Here is a 20,199-nt window from a genome sequence, read left to right on the forward strand (position 1 = left end):
ATGTACTTATACAAAAATACTCATCAAGTATTTCTGGAAATAAAAATGTTGTATTGTGACAAAGCGTTGCGACCTTGAGCGGAATGCTACAAGTGTCGTCTGCTACGACGCCTGCTCGCTGCAAACGCGAGACTTTTCTCGCAGACGACAGGCACTTGCGAACTCTCTCGCTCTTTCGAAAGGTTGCGTCGGCTGTCACGATTGCTGAACGTCTTCAAGTACTTTTAAGCACATCTGCTGCAGTGCTAGCTAGGACGCTAGTGGCCTCCTACGAGTATGCTTCATCATATTTTATATTGGCGTACCACTTCCGAAGCGTTACAGCGTGGCTCTGCGGGTACCCATTGTGCGACACTAGACTACAGCTAGGAAACAGCTATCTTTCCTACCACAAGTAAGTTTGTGTTCTGAAAGTCCTTAAACACGCATTTCAATGAGCACATAAACGATCACATAATAAAGCCCCCAATAAAATTTGATTGTCAAGCCACTACAAGTACAACTGTATATGTCTTGTATTAGTGTTGCCTTCTTTGTCCTAGTCTGAAGTTTCATAAAGCACGTAACGCAGTACCAACCTAACACACTTAACAAACAAAGGTCCAAACGCTCAAAACATGTTCTTTCAACGTTTACGATGCCGCCGCTTTCTCGTCACGGCTTCGACACCACACCGCGACACAAGCACCGTCCCAGTCACTGGCCCAGCGCGCTATCGCCACTCCGAGACACATAACAAAGGCAGAGAGCTTTGCGTTGCACTGTCCCACTGCAGGTTATAGCAATTGCGCTTGGAGCGAAACCAAAACTGCCAAAAAAATACTCGTAGACTAGTTGGCCAGTCAATAGAATGCCAATCCGAAGTCTGTACTTCCCATCATTCCCATGATGGTTGAACGATCGCAGCGCCAGATTTGCCTCTAGGTATACTAATATGAAACTCTATGGCCAATGCCAACCACGCCCCTTCGCATAGCCGAATGTAGCCGTGTTTCGAGCCGCGGCAATCCCGCAGTGCAGTGAACTCTTCACTGTACTCGCAGTTTTTGTTTTCGAGTCAGCCGAGTCAACGCTCCTACAGTCTGTGCTACAGTGCTTGTGTCGTGATCGTAGTTATTTGATTGGCTGTGTGTACCATGAGTGTACTGTTGTAGTACTTACTGCTGTTTGCGCGTTGCGTGGCAAACCAGTTTCAAGCCAGTCAGACGGAGAGAGCAGCAGTAGCTGCACAGCGCATGCCACAAACGAACACAAAACACTCTTTACATAAAAGTGGGCATGGTACCTTGTTTAACATTTGGCCTTCGCTGCGGAAATGGCCGGTCTAGTGAATAGTGCGTACAGAGCTGGCGCAGCGACCCGAATTCTCCGGCGATGAGCTCGGCTGCGAGCGGAACGCTTCGAAATTCCTGCAGCTGTCTCGTCGCGCGTGTGTCGAGTGATCGCAGGAGGGGAAGCCTGTTGCCGCCACGCCTGCAGCTGTGCACTATTGCCGCATATTAATTTCAAATTCATCGACCCCAGGACCTGTACGTATAGTTGAGAGAGAAAACATATATAAGCTTCTATGTCTATAAGTGATTATTAGAATCCACTGTCTCTTGTCTCTATAGTTTGGTTCCGTGTGGAAATTTCTAGATTCAGGAGCGTTGTATTTCCATGTTCTTTTTTAGCTGCCGCTGTAAATGGCGCAAATGGGCAGCTCGTTAAAAAACGGCATAGGTGGATAACAATGAATAGGTTTCTTTTTTTGATTAATTGTGAAGCTGTAAATATTTTTCAGATGTCAGAAGTGGAACTATACACGACAGAGGTGGAAATGCTTGTAATCTAGCACTGGCTGATTTAACGAGTGTATCTCTAGCTGCGCTGTAAAGACAGTGTGGTTATGGCTAGCAAAAAGGTCAGCAAATCATACCAAGCCGAAGTTTTTAATGTTGAGACACACGTGGTGCAAGAATATGTAGGGTGGATAAATATGGTAGCATGATTCTGCAAAATTTTGAGGGGGATAACAAGGTTGATACATGTAACAATAATAAATTGAACCTGTCTGAACCTTGGCAAATGTGCCCTTGACCGTCTTTTCATGTAACCTCTGATCAGAGTACCCTAATCATGCTCCTTGTGAAACTGCCTATGTCTTGTAGAATACCGAACAAGGACAGATTGCTTTGATGAGTTTGAACAGAGCCATGATAAAAAGTGCAAGAAAAGACGTGGATGAGAAGAAGTAGGGACTACACAAGTGCTGTATTTAAATTTAGGAGCACGTTAAAGAACCCCAGGTGGCCAAATTTCTGGAGTACCCCACTACGACGTGCCTCATAATCAGAAAGTGGTTTTGGCACGTAAGACCCCATAATTTAATTTTTTTTTACTACACAAGCGCCGTGTCATAATGCCTAGTTTTCCTTCTCTGCATTTCTTTGCACTGTGAATCATAATGCAGAATCCAGAACGAATTAGTGGTGAGAAACTGCTGCATTTTGTCTCACTCACGGAAAACAAGCCTGAAGTACTGGTTTCCCAAGCGCCACAACAAGAAGGCAGATGTGTGAATGCAGTTTGAGCAAAACCAAATGAAAATTTCCAATTGGTATCTATTTTCAACAAAGTTCGCTGTTTGTAGCACTCTTAGCAAGTGATAGATGACACATTGAAGCAAAGTTTCAATCGTGTTTCTTCATGGTGGCATGTCAGTCAACCCGACAGGCTGATGGCCGTAGCACGTCTAAAGTTTCAAATGGCATCTTGTGACTGGCGTATTATGGAACAAGTGTGACCTTTATTGTATATTGACTGGTCTGATTTGTCACCAACACCAGTTTGATTATCTGCACTTCAAGAAAAAGTAATCTGCCAGAGACCCCTGTTTATCCACATGCCCTCTATGAACTGAACCCACACCATAATGCAAATTATGTGCTAACCACAGCAATGCAAAATTGGCAAGTTTGCAATGATAGCTAGGTATTATGCATCAGGGCCGGTCACACAAGAATCTACACCATAAAGAGGCCATTCATAGCAACTCAATTCAACCTCTCCTAACAAATGATAAAAAGTGAACAGTAACATTGTGTGTGCTCACAGGGAGAGCAAGCTCAATTGACTCAGCCATTTCATAGCCAGGCAAAGCCAATTCAGAGTTGAAGAGCAGTTCTGAGCATATTAATTGACGTCACTGTATCTAGAGCAATGCCCAAACATTTGTTAAGTCAGATATGGTTAAAGTGGTTGGGTGCACAGGTAAAACTGTTAGCTTGTGGTTTTATTCGAATAAATTGACAGTTGCAAGTCCAATGTTTTCCATGTTGCCTTCTTCGTCTCTGTACCCTGGCAATTATATGAAATGAGCTAACCAGAGGGCTGGCAGGTAGATTAAAAAGTCTGAGTTGATCAAACACTCAAAGTGAGGAAAGTATGAAGTTTGCAGAAGCTAGAATTTTGCAGAAATTTTGCATCAAAGTAACCTCTGAAGCCATGTACTTTTGGTGGATTTAAAGCACTTGCTCGGTAAAGCTATGGGAGTGCTGTACCTTTGTTATAAGGCAGATGGTGGGTCTTCATCTTTCCTTTCATTTTGCTCCACCTGTACGTAGCTCAATTTGCCCGGCTAACATTTTGTCTTCGGCTGTGTAGGGTGTCAATCATGGAAGCACTGATCTGCTTTGTGGTGGCCACTTTCGTGTTTCTGCTGCTTTTTGACCACTACTGCCATGAGGAGAGCCAGCAGGAACGCACCCCAGCCACTGTGCGGGATGTCGTGGACGATGGCACGATGCCTGCGGCCAAGAGTCGTTACTACTCGACCAGCCTGTTCGCAATTCTTGGCCTTTCGCGTGAGGAAGTACACGACTTTGCTGCCTTCCGTGACCGCTTCAGCACCTTCTCCGAAGTCAGCACGGCCATGCGACGGGCAGGTGAGGGCTGTACACTTGACATTACTCATTCATTCATTCATTCATTCATTCATTCATTCATTCATTCATTCATTCATTCATTCATTCATTCATTTGTTCATTTATTCATTCATTCATTCGCAGAAACTTTATTGTTAAAATCTTTCTGATTACAGTAACAAGGTATATGGACTGAAATACTAGCTATGAACATTGTTAATGGTTCAGTGCAAAATTATTCAACTTTGAGAACAAGTCAAATGAAAATAGTAACTTTTTCTAAAATTACAAATTTTCATGCCACTTGCATGTTGGTTAAACTGTTTGTTAGCATAAAAATATTTGGTATGTGGCAGAAGCATGCATCTGAACAAGCATTGTCATCACAGTCTTGGCGTAAAAATGGCAGCTCCACTTGAGGCATGCATCAAATAAGAACAGCACCCTCTGCCTCGACTGTTGTCTGCAGGCGACATTCCTTACTTGCCTTCTCCCATGCTGGAGGTGAGGGATTGCATCACATGTGTCCTTCCTTTCTTTCAACGCAAAAGCATTAAATGGCTCATGAGGCGGAAAATCCAGCATTGGCGGCATGACCACACAATGGTACAAGAAAGGCTATGAACCCACGACTTTTGGTGTTAAGACAGAGGTAAGACGGTTAAGATATAGTTAAAAGACACTTGGACCTACGACCATTAGTGTTAAGGCAAAGTTAATTTGGGCACAGTTAATTAAGGTAGGTAATTAAGGCACTTGAACCCACAACCTTTAGTGGGAGTCAAACCCATGACCATTGGAGCTCATTCTGGTGAAGTTAAGGCACAGTTATGAAGAAAGAGTTCATTATGGCACTCAAACCCACAACGTTTGGTGGGAGTCAAACCAACGACCTTTGGTGTTCATTCTGGTGAAGTTAAGGCACAGTTATTAAGAATGAGTTCATTAAGGCACTCGAACTCATGGCCTTTGGTGTTAGTTAAGAGGAAGTTGATTAAATCACAGTTAATGAAGAAAAAGTTCGTTAAGGCACTGAAACCCACAAGTTTTGTTGGGAGTCAAACCCACGACCTTTGGTTTTCATCATCATCATCATCAGGCTGGCTATGCCCAAGTATGGGAGAGGCAAAGGCCTCTCCCATGCTTCTACAACTTCTCCGGTTATGTGCTTCACTTCACTTCACTTTTATTTCCTTAAAGACCCCTCCCTCAATGGGGGTATTACATAAGGGGTGGGGTTTACAAATGTGTATTTTAATTGGTGGCCACATGAGTTCAATGAAGAATATTAGTATTAAGCTTATCAGCAAACGTTGTTGAACAGGTGATTTCGGTTATGTGACAGGGCAGGCCGTTCCAGTCGCTTGATGATCGGCAAATGAAGGATGCAGAGAAGGTTGTAGTTCGGCTGCGTGGACGGGTTACTTGCAAGGAATGCCCTTATACGCAGGGAATGGCGAGGGGGTGGGGCCAACACATATGGTGCATGATGGAGCGAACTGTAATAGAACTTGTGAAAGAGGATTAACGAATCAGTGCAGCGCCGGGATGATAGCGTGTTTAAGGCGGACTGTGCTTTAAGTAATGATACGCTAGTGTTATAAAAATACGAAGAATGGATGAATCTTGCCGCACGATTGTGAATTCTTTCAAGTGCATTGATAAGGTAAGTTTGATGTGGTGACCAGATGGGGGATGCGTATTCAATTTTCGGACATACGAGCATCTTGAATGCTAGTAGTTTGACGTGTTGCGGTGCATGACGCAGATGGCGTTTTAGGAATCCCAGTGTTTGGTTAGCGGATGCAGTAATGCGCGTTACATGAGCAGACCAGTCTAAGTCGTATGAAAGGGTGACGCCGAGGTATTTAAATGTGTCCACTTTTTCTAAAGTAGTATTAGTAATATTATATGGTGAGTATAAGGGCTGATGGCGGCGAGTGAAGCACATTACTTTACATTTATTGGCGTTAAGGGTCATTAACCACTCGTTGCACCAGCCTTGCACTTTGTTAAGGTCATTTTGTAAAAAACTGTGGTTTTATGACGTGCAATCAGACTCAGTTTTACAAATTAAATCCTATCCATCACTTCAGGCTTGCCCAGCACTTTCCTTTCCCTCCCAGCCGCTACTAAACCCTGTTGAAACATCACGCAATCACATACTTTCTGTTATACTGGCTAATGTTTGCAGTTACATGTCAAAAAAAGATACCATTGAAGCCCTTCTCGATGACAATAACACAGACGTGGCCATTTTCATTGAGTCTTGGTTAACCCCTAACATAGATAGCACTGAGCTACTGCATGCAGATTCCCCCTACACTGTTTACAGACGCGATAGGAGGGAACGAAGGGGTGGTGGCGTTCTTGTCTTCACGAAAAACAGCATTCCTTGTTACCAGCTCCCAAACAGTTGTACTCACGAAATTCTTTGTGTGCACATATCCATGCCTACATGCACATGCATTCTCATATCATGTTATCGCCCACCCGATTGTGACCCTTCCCTTATCGACGAACTTAACACTGTCATTTTAGATGCATCCTCTCAATTCCTGCGTGCTAACTATATTATTTGTGGTGATTTTAACTTTCCGTATATAAACTGGGACAATCTAACAGCATCATCCCGCCAGTCAAAGGATTTCCTTGATTTAGCCTTAAAGTTCAACCTTACACAAACAGTAAATTTACCTACATGTGGCTCAAACACCCTTGACCTGGTCCTCACTTCACAACCCGAATACATTCACTCTATAGCATGTGTCAATGGGCTGAGCGATCACAGTATTGTCCTTTTCAATTTGGAAATCCCAGTTCCAGTTAAACAGCGTTCAATAAAACTAAGTCGGGACTACAAAAAAGCTGACTTTTCCATAATTAACAATGAACTGAATATTTTTTTTTGAATACCTCAAGGAAACTGCCTTCAGAAGGTCTGCTGATGCAAACTGGCTGTTGTACAAGCATAAGCTACTCAGCTTAATCAATAATCACGTACCCCTTGTGTGCATTCGTGGTGTCATGGAAAAGTCTTGGTTCACAAACCAACTAAAAAACTAGCACAGAAGAAAAAGCGCCTTTTCAGAATGGCAAAAAAATGTGGTTCTGCCCCTAAATGGAAGAGGTATTTCACCTGCCTGCGTGAGTACAACAGCCTTCTGAAGCTTTCTAAGAAAAAATTTTATCACCAGGATCTTCTCAATATCATCCGTGTAAACCCGAAAAAATTTTGGAAAATACTCGCACCAAGTAGAAATCAGTCGCTTAACATTACCATAACTAATTCTAATGGGTCCCACGTTCCAGTTGAAAAGCGTTCTGACGTCTTCAATTCATACTTCTCTTCCGTCTTCACTTGTCAATCTTCCACCAACATTCCTGTTTTACCAAGATTTTGCGGCACTGAAATGCGTCCCATTGATGTAACTGCTGAAGGTATCGCAAGTCTAATCAATAAACTTAAGATATCTAGCTCCCCCGGACCTGACAACATACCGGTGAAGATACTAATAGGCACTAACGTCATTTCTAGCCAGATATTACAAATATTTTTTCCCAGTCTATAAGCGAGGGTACTATTCCCAAAGACTGGAAACTAAGCAAAGTAACCCCCGTTTTTAAATCTGGTAAGCGCTCCGACCCATCCAACTATCGCCCGATCTCACTTACATGTATTGCCTGTAAACTTTTGGAACACGTCATTTATTCCCAAATAGTGTCCCACCTCGACAGAAATTCTTTTTTCTTTACCAAACAACATGGCTTTCGTCCAAGCTTATCATGCGAAACACAACTTTTTGAATTCACCACAGATCTCCACCTAAACTTAGATTCTTCATTTCAGACTGACGTAATTTACTTAGATTTTTCAAAGGCTTTCGATTGCGTCCCTCATCACCGACTAGTGTCCAAACTTTCATGCCTTCACCTCGACCCACTAATCCTATCATGGATCATTTGCTTCCTGACAGATCACCTCCAGTTCACCTGTGTTGGCAATCGCTGTTCAGATACTACCAAAGTAATATCCGGTGTACCACAGGGATCCGTCCTCAGCCCACTCCTTTTTCTAATATACATTAACGACCTCCCAACAGACATATCATCCACAATATGCCTATTCGCCGATGACTGTGTTATTTACCGTCGTGTCACTACCAACATTGACCAATCCATTCTGCAAAATGACCTAAATTCTATTGACAAGTGGTGCTCACGCTGCATGATGGAACTAAATGTCTCCAAATGCAAGTTAATGCATGTATCACGTAAACGCTCTACATCCAAATTTCTATACTCTTTGGGCTCTGTGAATTTATCTGAGGTCGACAGTTACCGCTACCTTGGAGTTATCATCACTAACAAACTAAATTGGTCGAACCACATTCAACAAATAACAGCCGATGCTTCAAGATCCCTGAACTATATTAAAAGATCCCTATCCTTGTCTCCTCCATCGATTCGTAAACTAGCATATGAAATTTTCATCCGTACCAAATTAGAATACGCGTCTGCAATTTGGAATCCACATCAAAAGTACTTGATTGACACTTTAGAAGCTACTGAAAATCGTGCCTCCCGCTTTATCTTATCGAATTATGACAACACTATCAGCGTTACTAGCTTAAAGTTATCTGTTGGTCTACCCGTTTTAGCATCAAGACGCATAATTTCGCAACTCTGCCTATTCCATAAATTGTACTATAACTTTCCTGACCTTCGATCCTCACTTTTATTTCCACCCGTTCGCTCGTCACATTGTCTGTTCAATTCTTTATGTATCCAACGCCTTCATGGTTCTACAAACGCTTTTAACAAATCCTTCCTTTCCTCTGCTATAGAACAATGGAACTCGCTCCCGGAATCCATTGTTGTAGAGCGAAACCTTTGAAATTTCGAGAGTTACTAACCACCCATATTTGCAACTAATTATGCAAAAACCTGTTCTTTTTAGTGTCTTTTCAGTTGTTGCCTTTTTTGCTTTGTAAATGACTATTCATTCGATGTTTGTATTATTTTTTTGCCTCCCCCTTATGTAATTCCCCACATGGGGCCCTTAAGGGAATAATAAATTATGATGATGATGCTGATGATGAGTCATTAGTAATTGTGCGGTAGATGACACAATCGCCAGCGAACATGCGGATTTGAGAGGAAACATTAAGGGGAAGATCGTTAATATAAATACGAAAAAGGAGGGGGCCTAGGACGCTACCTTGTGGGATGCCAGAAGTTACAGGGAGGGGTGCGGAGGTGTGATTGTTGACATGCACTGACTGTGATCAGTTAGTGAGAAATTCAATAACCCAATTTAAGACCTCAGGGTGCAGGTTCAGCTGGGAAAGCTTGAGTATTAGGCGTTGGTGAGGTAACTTATCAAATGCTTTAGCATAATCCAGAAAAATGGCATCGATTTGGGTGTTAGCATCAAGATTAACGTGTAAGTCATGGACGAACATAGCAAGTTGTGTTTCGCATGAGAGACCTTTACGAAAACCATGCTGGGATGGGTGAAAGTAGTTGTTGGTGTCAAGGAAGTGCATAATTTGGGTGAAAATGACGTGCTCCATTATCTTGCAGGGTACGCTGGTTAGGGAAATCGGTCTGTAGTTAAGAGGCAAGTTTTTATTACCTGATTTCTAGATTGGGACGACCTGCCCTTCCTTCCAGGTGAGGGGGATGCTACAGGAGGATAAAGACTGTGAGAAGATTAATCTAAAGTACGATGCGCAGAAGAGTTTAGTATATTTTAACAATTTAGAGTTGATGCCATCCGCCCCCGATGACGATGAGAGTTTTAGCTTTTCAATTATTGCCGTTATGCCATCTTTAGTGAATTCGATGGGTGACATAACAGATTGCACAGCTGACGGTGGTATAGGTAAGAGAGCTGCAGGTTCAGTGGTGAATACTGATGAAAACGCGCGGTTAAATGCATCGGCACACTCTTCTTCGGGGATTACTATATCGTTATGGTCAGCGATAGTGATAGCATTCGGTGGCTTGGGGTTTAGTAATTGCCAGAATTTCTGGAGGTTAGTGCTTAGTACACGAGGCAACGTGTCATGGAAAAAGGAGTGTTTTTCGCGGCGTATAGCCGAGAGATAAACTTTCTCTGCCTCGTAATATTTGTCCCAGGCCACAGCACAATTGGTTTGCTTTGCCGACCGAAAAAATAGTTTCTTCCTGTTTTCTAGAGTTGATAATTTTTTTGTGAACCAAGGTTTATTGCTGTTAGTCGGTACTGAAACAACTGGAATGGGGTTATTAGCAAGGTCAGTGATTTTTTGTTGGAAGATCGACCAATTTGCTTGAAGTGTGTGGTTGTGGAATTCATCACTGAAAGTGGGGTAGAAGGACATTAGTTTGTTGTTAATGGCTTCATAGTTGCCTTTATCGTATAGGCATATTATTTTATTCCACGATTCTCGTTTTGGAAAGGTAAAGTGAAAGACAGTGTGGATTACTTTATGGTCCCTAATTGCCGGGAGATAGGATATCGAAGATAGGCTAGATGGATTGTTAGTTAATATGAGATCTAAAATGTTGGCCGAGTCATTCACTACGCGTGTTGGTTCTAAGACTAGCTGGGTCAAGTTGAAATTAAAGCAGCCTTCGAGGAAATCATTTTTGGTTGTACTATGTGACAAAGGTGGATAGTTATCCCAATTTATATTAGGGAAATTAGTCTCAAAAGAGCAAAATCTGAGCGTTAGTGTATTTTTTCATTAGTACATCTAGGACATGGTTGAGCTTGTCAGTGAAGCTAGTGTCTGCTCGCGGGGGGCGGTAGCAAATGCCAAGTAAAATAGTTTGCGGGGTTGCATGAAAGAGTAGCCATAATATTTCAAGGTCACTTGGGTTGTGAACAACGGAGCAGGGTATCGTATTACTAACGGCGATGAGCACCCTGCCGCCTCTAGAGTGCTGCCTATCGTTACGGAAGACATGGAAACCGGGTAGGTCATCCATGACCTCCGCGTCAAATACGTCAGCGGTTAGCCAGGTTTCGTTAAGTATCAACAAGTTACATCCAGATGATAAGACCAGATTAGATACAACGTCACATTTGGAAGGGAAGCTAAGTATGTTAGATTATATTGCTGAAATAGTACCGTTAGGGCAGGTTGTCGTTATCGAACGGTGTGTTGGATGACGGTGATGCAGCGATTGCTATTGGATTTCTTTTACACATATTGTATTTTCGTCATACATGTACTTAGCAGATCCTATAAACAGAGTTTTGTAGCGTAATGAAAATGCAGCTGACTTGGTCCTTGCAAAAGCCAAAAGATGTTTCCGGGCATTCTGCACAGTACGAGAGTAGTCTTCGTGAATGCTATAGTTAGTCCCTTTCAACTTGCGGCCGTTAGACAGAATTTTTTCTTTTGTTTTATAAAAAAGAACATTACGATTATAGGACGGTTTCGGTTAATAGAATGGCGGCCGAGACAATGCGCACATTCAATCGCTTCAGGATGCACGGTTATGTTTAATTGGTCGGCCCAAAGCCAAATGATTTCTTCCTCTGCCTGAGCGGCGGATGCAGATGCACTTGGGTTGGGGATACCGAAGAAGACAAGGTTGTTGCGGCGGGCTCGGTTTTCTGCGTCATCGATGTGCGCTTCTATATCGGAGATTGCCCGTGTCATCACAGCCACAGAAGTCTTAAATGTTTTAACCTGTCGCTGCAGGTCCTCGATGTGTTGACAGTGGCTCTCGACGGCATGCATTCTTCTGTTTAGTTCAGAAATCGAATTGTTAGTCTCGACTATTCCACTTTTTAAACCTTTAATCTCATTAATTAACTGCGATTGCCCAGCGGATAGCTTCTTTAGTTCACTTAGTATAGCATTAGAGTCAGGACCGGGGTTACTTTCTATGTCGCCCGACAGTAGCAGCAAAGAGTGCGAGACATGAATACAATTCATTGCGATGGCAAACAGACACTGGGGGCTCGGCAGCAGTACCAAAACATAGTTGCTTGATTTTTTAGCATAACTATAACACTGACTAACCTGCATGTTAAACAGCAGCAGTTTAGTGGACTGTATCGTGGCACAGCCACCGAGTCCACAGGTTGGCGCGTGAAGGCGTTGGTCTTTTATAGGTGATCTGCCAGATGTTGCTGGCGCAGGCAGCTCCCTGGTGGTAGGGCTGATCACGCTCGTCACAGGCGGCGCTAGTAGAAGCGTAGGGGGCGCTAGCGTGACTTGGCGATAGACAGCAGGGGCACGGCCAAGGTTCCAGGTAGATTGAAGTTGCGTGTGGGACATCCGAGATGGTAGCAGGCAGAGCTGCGCTTATCAGTGCTATGATGAGCACCTGCATGTTAAACAGCAGCAATTTAGTGGACTGTATCGTGGCAGAACTTTCGAAGTTAATCAACAAGCGTAAGACAGCTGACATAAGGAAGTATAATATGGATAGAATTGAACATGCTCTCAGGAACGGAGGAAGCCTAAAAACAGTTATGAAGAAACTAGGAATTGGCAAGAATCAGGTGTATGCGTTAAGAGACAAAGCCGGCAATATCATTACTAATATGGATGAGATAGTTCAAGTGGCTGAGGAGTTCTATAGAGATATATACAGTACCAGTGGCACCCACGACGACAATGGAAGAGAAAATAGTCTAGAGGAATTCGAAATCCCACAGGTAACGCCGGAAGAATTAAAGAAAGCCTTGGGAGATATGCAAAGGGGGAAGGCAGCTGGAGAGGATCAGGTAACAGCAGATTTGTTGAAGGATGGTGGGCAAATTGTTCTAGAGAAACTGGCCACCCTGTATACACAATGCCTCATAACGTCGAGCGTACCGGAATCTTGGAAAAACACTAACATAATCCTAATCCATAAGAAAGGGGACGCCAAAGACTTGAAAAATTATAGACTGATCAGTTTACTGTCCGTTGCCTACAAACTATTTACTAAGGTAATTGCAAATAGAATCAGGAACACCTTAGACTTCTGTCAAGCAAAGGACCAGGCAGGATTCCGTAAATGCTACTCAACAATAAATCATATTCACACTATCAATCAGGTGATAGATAAATGTGCGGAATATAACCCACCATTATATATAGCTTTCATTGATTACGAGAAAGCATTTGATTCTGTCGAAACCTCAGCAGTCATGGAGGCATTACGGAATCAGGGTGTAGACGAGCCATATGTAAAAATACTAAAAGATATCTATAGCAGCTCCATAGCCACCGTAGTCCTCCATAAGGAAAGCAACAAAATCCCAATAAAGAAAGGCATCAGGCAGGGAGATACGATCTCTCCAATGCTATTCACAACGTGTTTACAGGAGGTATTCAGAGACCTGGATTGGGAAGAAATGGGGATAAAAGTTAATGGAGAATACCTTCAGGAGAGCACGTTGTTGGGCGAGTCGGTCGTACATACTTAAAGAAGGGAATTGCGCTAAAAAAGACACGGACGAGTAAGGACATGGACGGGCGCAAACTCGCGACTGATTTTATTCAGAAGGAACACAAATATATATACCTAGATTCTTATTGCCTAATCATTGCCTAAGCGCACATGCCAAGAACGTTTTTTCTTTCTTATACAAATTTATACTGGAATCACTTACACAATCATCACCTGACTTATCAATGTAAAAAGCCTCTGCGAGTTCACGTGCGACCTGGTTACGACTGCGCCTTAAGATTTTGGTTCTAGCCAGCAAAGGCTGGCAAGCTTTATCAGGCGTAGCCAAAGGGCATGCGCCGCAATGTAAGGGCAAATTTGACCCTTTTTCGTTGACCATAGAGAGCTTGTGTTCCCTTAGTCGTTCATTTATACAACGGCCCGTCTGGCCAATGAAATTCCCCTGACATGTGGAAAAAGTTTACATTGGCCAGACGGGCCGTTGTATAAATGAACGACTAAGGGAACACAAGCTCTCTATGGTCAACGAAAAAGGGTCAAATTTGCCCTTACATTGCGGCGCATGCCCTTTGGCTACGCCTGATAAAGCTTGCCAGCCTTTGCTGGCTAGAACCAAAATCTTAAGGCGCAGTCGTAACCAGGTCGCACGTGAACTCGCAGAGGCTTTTTACATTGATAAGTCAGGTGATGATTGTGTAAGTGATTCCAGTATAAATTTGTATAAGAAAGAAAAAACGTTCTTGGCATGTGCGCTTAGGCAATGATTAGGCAATAAGAATCTAGGTATATATATTTGTGTTCCTTCTGAATAAAATCAGTCGCGAGTTTGCGCCCGTCCATGTCCTTACTCGTCCGTGTCTTTTTTAGCGCAATTCCCTTCTTTAAGGAGAATACCTTAGTAACTTGTGATTCGCTGATGATATTGCCTTGCTTAATATCTCAGGGGACCAACTGCAATGCAGGCTCACTGACCTGGAGAGGCAAAGCAGAAGAGTGGGTCTAAAAATTAATCTACAGAAAACTAAAGTAATGTTTAACAGTCTCGGAAGAGCACAGCAATTTACAATAGGCAGCGAGGCACTGGAAGTCGTAAGGGAATACATCTACTTAGGGCAGATAGTGACTGCGGATCCGGATCATGAGACTGAAATAATTAGAAGAATAAGAATGGGCTGGGGTGCGTTTGGCAGGCATTCTCAGATCATGAAGAGCAGGTTGCCATTATCCCTCAAGAGAAAAGTGTATAATAGCTGTGTCTTACCAGTACTCACCTACGGGGCAGAAACCTGGAGGCTTACGAAAAGGGTTCTACTCAAATTGAGGACGACGCAACGAGCTATGGAAAGAAGAATGATAGGTGTAACGTTAAGGGATAAGAAAAGAGCAGATTGGGTGGGGGAACAAACGCGAGTTAATGACATCTTAGTTGAAATCAAGAAAAAGAAATGGGCATGGGCAGGACATGTAATGAGGAGGGAAGATAACCGATGGTCATGAAGGGTTATGGACTGGATTCCAAGAGAAGGGAAGCGTAGCAGGGGGCGGCAGAAAGTTAGGTGGGCAGATGAAGTTAAGAAGTTTGCAGGGACGGCATGGCCACAATTAGTACATGACCGGGGTTGTTGGAGAAATATGGGAGAGGCCTTTGCCCTGCAGTGGGCATGACGAGGCTGATGATGATGATGATGATGATCGTGGCACAGCAACCGAGCCCACAGGTTGGCGCGTGAAGGCGTTGGTCTTTTATAGGTGATCTGCCAGATGTTGCTGGCGCAGGCAGCTCCCTGGTGGTAGGGCTGATCACGCTCATCACAGGCGGCGCTAGTAGAAGCGTAGGGGGCACTAGCGTGACTTGGCGAGAGACAGCAGGGGCACGGCCAAGGCACGGTTCCAGGCAGATTGAAGTTGCGTGTGGGACTGCCGAGATGGTAGCAGGCAGAGCTGCGCTGATGAGTGCGATGATGAGCAACTGCATGTTAAACAGCAGCAATTTAGTGGACTGTATCGTGGCACAGCCACCGAGCCCACAGGTTGGCGCGTGAAGGCGTTGGTCTTTTATAGGTGATCTGCCAGATGTTGCTGGCGCAGGCAGCTCCCTGGTGGTAGGGCTGATCACGCTCGTCACAGGCGGCGCTAGTAGAAGCGTAGGGGGCGCTAGCGTGACTTGGCGATAGACAGCAGGGGCACGGCCAAGGCACGGTTCCAGGCAGATTGAAGTTGCGTGTGGGACAGCCGAGATGGTAGCAGGCAGAGCTGCGCTGATCAGTGCGATGATGAGCACCTGCACGTTAAACAGCAGCAGTTTAGTGGACTGTATCGTGGCACAGCCACCGAGCCCACAGGTTGGCGCGTGAAGGCGTTGCTCTTTTATAGGTGATCTGCCAGATGTTGTTTACGCAGGCAGCTCCCTGGTGGTAGGGCTGATCACGCTCGTCACAATTTGAACACAATGTTAAACATTGTGTTCAACTTCGACCTCTTGCAAGTTGTAAATGAGGCAACCAGAATTCAGAACGGCTCTGAGTCAGTTCTTGATCTGTTCCTTATAAGTGGGAATATTAAAGACAAAGTGATCTGCAGCGTCACCTCCGGCATTTCAGATCACAAAGCAGTAGTCTTGACGTTAGAGGGCGTCGCATTGGAACAGCAAGGCAATGTCAAGTTGTTTCCTAATTTTTCTAAAGCAGAAGATGAGTCTATTCTTGATACTCTCAGTTTTAATTATGACTCTTTCAGAAACAGCACTTGTTCGGTAAATGATTTGTGGCTTTTCTTCAATGGGGTAATTCACGAATGCATTCAGCGTTTCGTGCCAAGGATAGCTCAAAAACATAACTTTCGAAATCCATGGATAAGTCGAGTAACGCTGCAGCTGCAGCGAAAATTGAAACGCCTAAAGAAGAGGGCGACAACGACAAACAGGTCTGACTTGAAACTAATGGTCGAACAGATATCGGAGGAGGTGAAGAAGAAGATTGCGCATGATAAGAAAAACTATTTCGATATAACACTGCCATCCATTATCAAAAGGTCACCTGAAAAATTTTGGAGATTGGTGAGCCCGAAGTCTCGCTCTAACGATGGACGTGTAGTTTATGGTGGCTGTGTGTAGGATGATGCAGGGGCTTCGATTGCATTCAATAAGAATTTCAGAGACATATTTACGCAAGATGACGGCCGTCTTCCGCCTTTTGAAGTGTCCGTACCTCCTATTCCTGATGTCGTAATAAGTGAACATGGCATTTTAAACCTGCTGTTGAACCTTGAGGTAAAAAAATCTCCTGGACCAGACAATATCTCAAATGCTTTCTTGAAACGTTATGCTGAGTGGTGTCCAAAATACTTACATGTTCTGTACACTAGGTGTTTAAACAAAGCTGCAGTACGTGATGATTGGCGGGATGCCAGAATCGTGCCTTTGCACAAATCTGGTGACAAAACACTCATTCAGAATTACCGTCCAATTTCGCTAACCTCAACAGCTTGTAAAATATTAGAGCATATTATTCACAAACATATAACTGCTTTTATTGAAGAACATAAGCTACTTACCTGCATGCAGCACGGCTTTAGGCGAGGATTTTCAACTAATACTCAACTTGCAGAAATCATTCATGACTTTGCAGCAGCCATAAACTAGGGTAAACAAACAGACGTAATTTTCATGGATTTCCGTAAGGCGTTTGATAAAGTCTCGCATAACAAATTGTTGCATAAGCTAAGCTACATTCTGCAAAATAACAAACTACTCGCCTGGATAAAGAGTTATTTGACTAACCGACGTCAGTTTGTAACACTAAATTCAGCCAGTTCAGATAAGGTGCCCGTTGATTCCGGCGTCCCCCAAGGATCAGTTCTTGGTCCGCTTCTATTTTTACTTTACATAAATGACATTGTGGATGAGATTTCTGTGGGTATTAGGTTGTACGCTGATGACTGTGTTCTGTACGAAAAAATTTCCTCTGTTGACGATCAAATTAGACTGAATGATGCCTTTAAAAGCATAGTAACATGGTGCAATGAATGGCAAATGGAAATTAACTTCGATAAAACTGTCTTTATGAGAATATCGTTAAAAAACAAGCCTTTATTGTACAACTACAATGCCTAAAACATCATGCTTTCTGAGGTAACCGCATATAAATACCTTGGCCTCTGGATTACTAACACTCTCTCGTGGAACAAACATGTTGACATTGTCACGGCAAACTGCCTTCGAAAACTATTTTTCCTAAGACGCTCTCTGAAATTCACTACGCCTCCTGTGCGTTTTCTTTCTTACAATGCCATCATTCGACCAATGTTGGAATACGCAATTGTCATATGGGATCCCTTTACTAAAAGAAACATTACTAAACTAGAAAAAGTTCGAAAAAGGGCAGTACGATTCATATATAATTTGTATGGCCGCACTTCAGTTACGGAGCTTCTCAAGAGAAGTGGATTGCCACCTGTAACACAAAGGAACCAAACATGCCGTTTAAAGTTTTTATTTCAGCTCATAAAGGGGCACTACAACATTGATACATCACGCTTTATCACTTTCTCTACTGGTTATGCTACATGTCATCGACACTCACAGACAATAACACCGTTAATTACTAAAAATAATTGCTTCAAATTTTCCTTTTTCCCCAGAACTATTGTTGAATGGAATAATCTTACTGATGACGTTGTAACTCAATGCCCATTGCCATTATTTGAGTCGCACCTATGTTTATGTAGCGAGTGATTTACTGTGTGTTATTCAGAAACTGCTTGCATTTGTACATCGCGAGTGACCTATGTTATGTATCGCTGTATATTTACTTGGATGTTTTTCACTTTGTATGCGCCCTGCTAAGGTCCTGGAAACAGGACCGCAGTATCAATAAATAAATAAATAAATAAAAGGTGGCGCTAGTAGAAGCGTAGGGGGCGCTAGCGTGACTTGGCGATAGACAGCAGGGGCATGGCCAAGGCACAATTCCAGGCGGATTGAAGTTGCGTGTGGGACAGCCGAGATGGTAGCGGGCAGAGCTGCGCTGATCAGTGCGATGATGAGCACCTGCATGTTAAACAGCAGCAGTTTAGTGGACTGTATCGTGGCACAGCCACCAAGCCCACGCTAATTGTGGCCATGCTGTTCCTGCAAACTTCCTAATATCATCCACCCACCTAACTTTCTGCCACCCCCTGCTACGTTTCCCTTCTCTTGGAATCCAGTCCGCAACCCTTAATGACCATTGGTTATCTTCCCTCCTCATTACATGTCCTGCCCATGCGCATTTCTTTTTCTTGATTTCAACTAAGCTGTCATAAACTCGCGTTTGCTCCCTCACCCAATCTGCTCTTTTATTTTCCCTTAACGTTGCACCCATCATCCTTCTTTCCATAGCTTGTTGCATCGTCCTCCATTTAAGTAGAACCTTTTTTGTAAGCCTCCAGGTTTCTACCCCGTAGGTGAGCACTGGTAAGACACAGCTGTTATACAGTTTTCTTTTGAGGAATAATGGCAACCTGCTGTTCATAATCTGACAATGCCTGCCAAAGGCACCCCAGCCCATTCTTATTCTTCTGATTATTTCAGTCTCATGATCCGGATCCGCAGTCACTATCTGCCCTAAGTAGATGTATTCCCTTACGACTTCCAGTGCCTCGCTGCCTATTGTAAATTGCTGTTCTCTTCCGAGACTGTTAAACATTACTTTAGTTTTCTGTAGATTAATCTTTAGACCCACTCTTCTGCTTTGCCTCTCCAGGTCAGTGAGCATGCATTGCAGTTGGTCCCCTGAGATACTATGCAAGGCAATATCATCAGCGAATCGCAAGTTACTAAGGTATTCTCCATTAACTTTTATCCCCATTTCTTCCCAATCCAGGTCTCTGAATACCTCCTGTAAACACGCTGTGAATAGCATTGGAGAGGTTGTATCTGCCTGCCTGACTCCTTTCTTTATTGGGATTTTGTTGCTTTCTTTATGGAGGACTACGGTGGCTGTGGAGCCGCTATATGTATCTTTCAGTATTTTTACATACTGCTCGTCTACACCCTGATTTCGTAATGTCTCCATGACTGCTGAGGTTTCGACTGAATTAATCGCTTTCTCGTAATCAATGAAAGCTATATATAAGGGTTGCTTATATTCCACATATTTCTCGATCACCTGATTGATATTGTGAATATGGTCTATTGTTGAGTAGCCTTTATGGAATCCTGCCTGGTCCTTTGGTTGACAGAAGCCTAAGGTGTTCCCGATTCTATTTGCGATTACCTTAGTAAATACTGTGTAGGCAATTGACAGTAAGCTGATCGGTCTATAATTTTACAGGTCTTTGGCATCCCCTTTCTTATGGATTAGGATTATGTTCGCGTTCTTCCAAGGTTCCGGTACGCTCGAGGTCATGAGGCATTGCGTATACATGGTGGCCAGTTTTTCTAGAACAATCTGCTCACCATCCTTCAACAAATCTGGTGTTATCTGATCCTCCCCAGCTGCCTTCCCCTTTTGCATAGCTCCCAAGGCTTTCTTTACTTCTTCCGGTGTTAGTTGTGGGATTTCAAGTTCCTCTAGACTATTCTCTCTTCCATTATCGTCATGGGTGCCACTGGTACTGTATAAATCTCTATAGAACTCCTCAGCCACTTGAACTATCTTATCATATAAGTAATGATATTGCCGGCTTTGTCTCTTAATGCATACATCTGATTCTTGCCTATTCCTGGTTTCTTCTTCACTGCTTTGAGGCTTCCTCTGTTCCTGAGAGTGTGTTCAATTCTATCCATATTATACTTTCTTATGTCAGCTGTCTTATGCTTGTTGATTAACTTCGAAAGTTCTGCCAGTTCTATTCTAGCTGTAGGGTTAGAGGCTTTCATACATTGGCGTTTCTTAATTAGATCTTTCAT

General features: G+C 43.3%; 1 protein-coding gene across 2 annotated transcripts in view; it reads left to right on the plus strand.

Moving 5' to 3' along the window:
• The first annotated feature begins 961 nt into the window (after window positions 1-961).
• Window positions 962-20,199, plus strand: part of LOC139055845 (uncharacterized) — a 122,249-nt gene continuing 103,011 nt past the window's right edge. The window contains exons 1-2 of one of the 2 annotated variants that reach the window (XM_070533400.1): window positions 962-1,529; window positions 3,646-3,926. In XM_070533400.1, the coding sequence (XP_070389501.1) occupies window positions 3,656-3,926 (271 nt within the window). In that variant the 5' untranslated portion in view covers window positions 962-1,529; window positions 3,646-3,655. The remainder of the gene's footprint in view (window positions 1,530-3,645; window positions 3,927-20,199) is intronic. The other variant, XM_070533401.1, reaches the window with a different exon arrangement.

The sequence above is a fragment of the Dermacentor albipictus genome, chromosome 2 (assembly GCF_038994185.2).
Source record: "Dermacentor albipictus isolate Rhodes 1998 colony chromosome 2, USDA_Dalb.pri_finalv2, whole genome shotgun sequence".
Lineage (NCBI taxonomy): Eukaryota > Metazoa > Arthropoda > Arachnida > Ixodida > Ixodidae > Dermacentor > Dermacentor albipictus.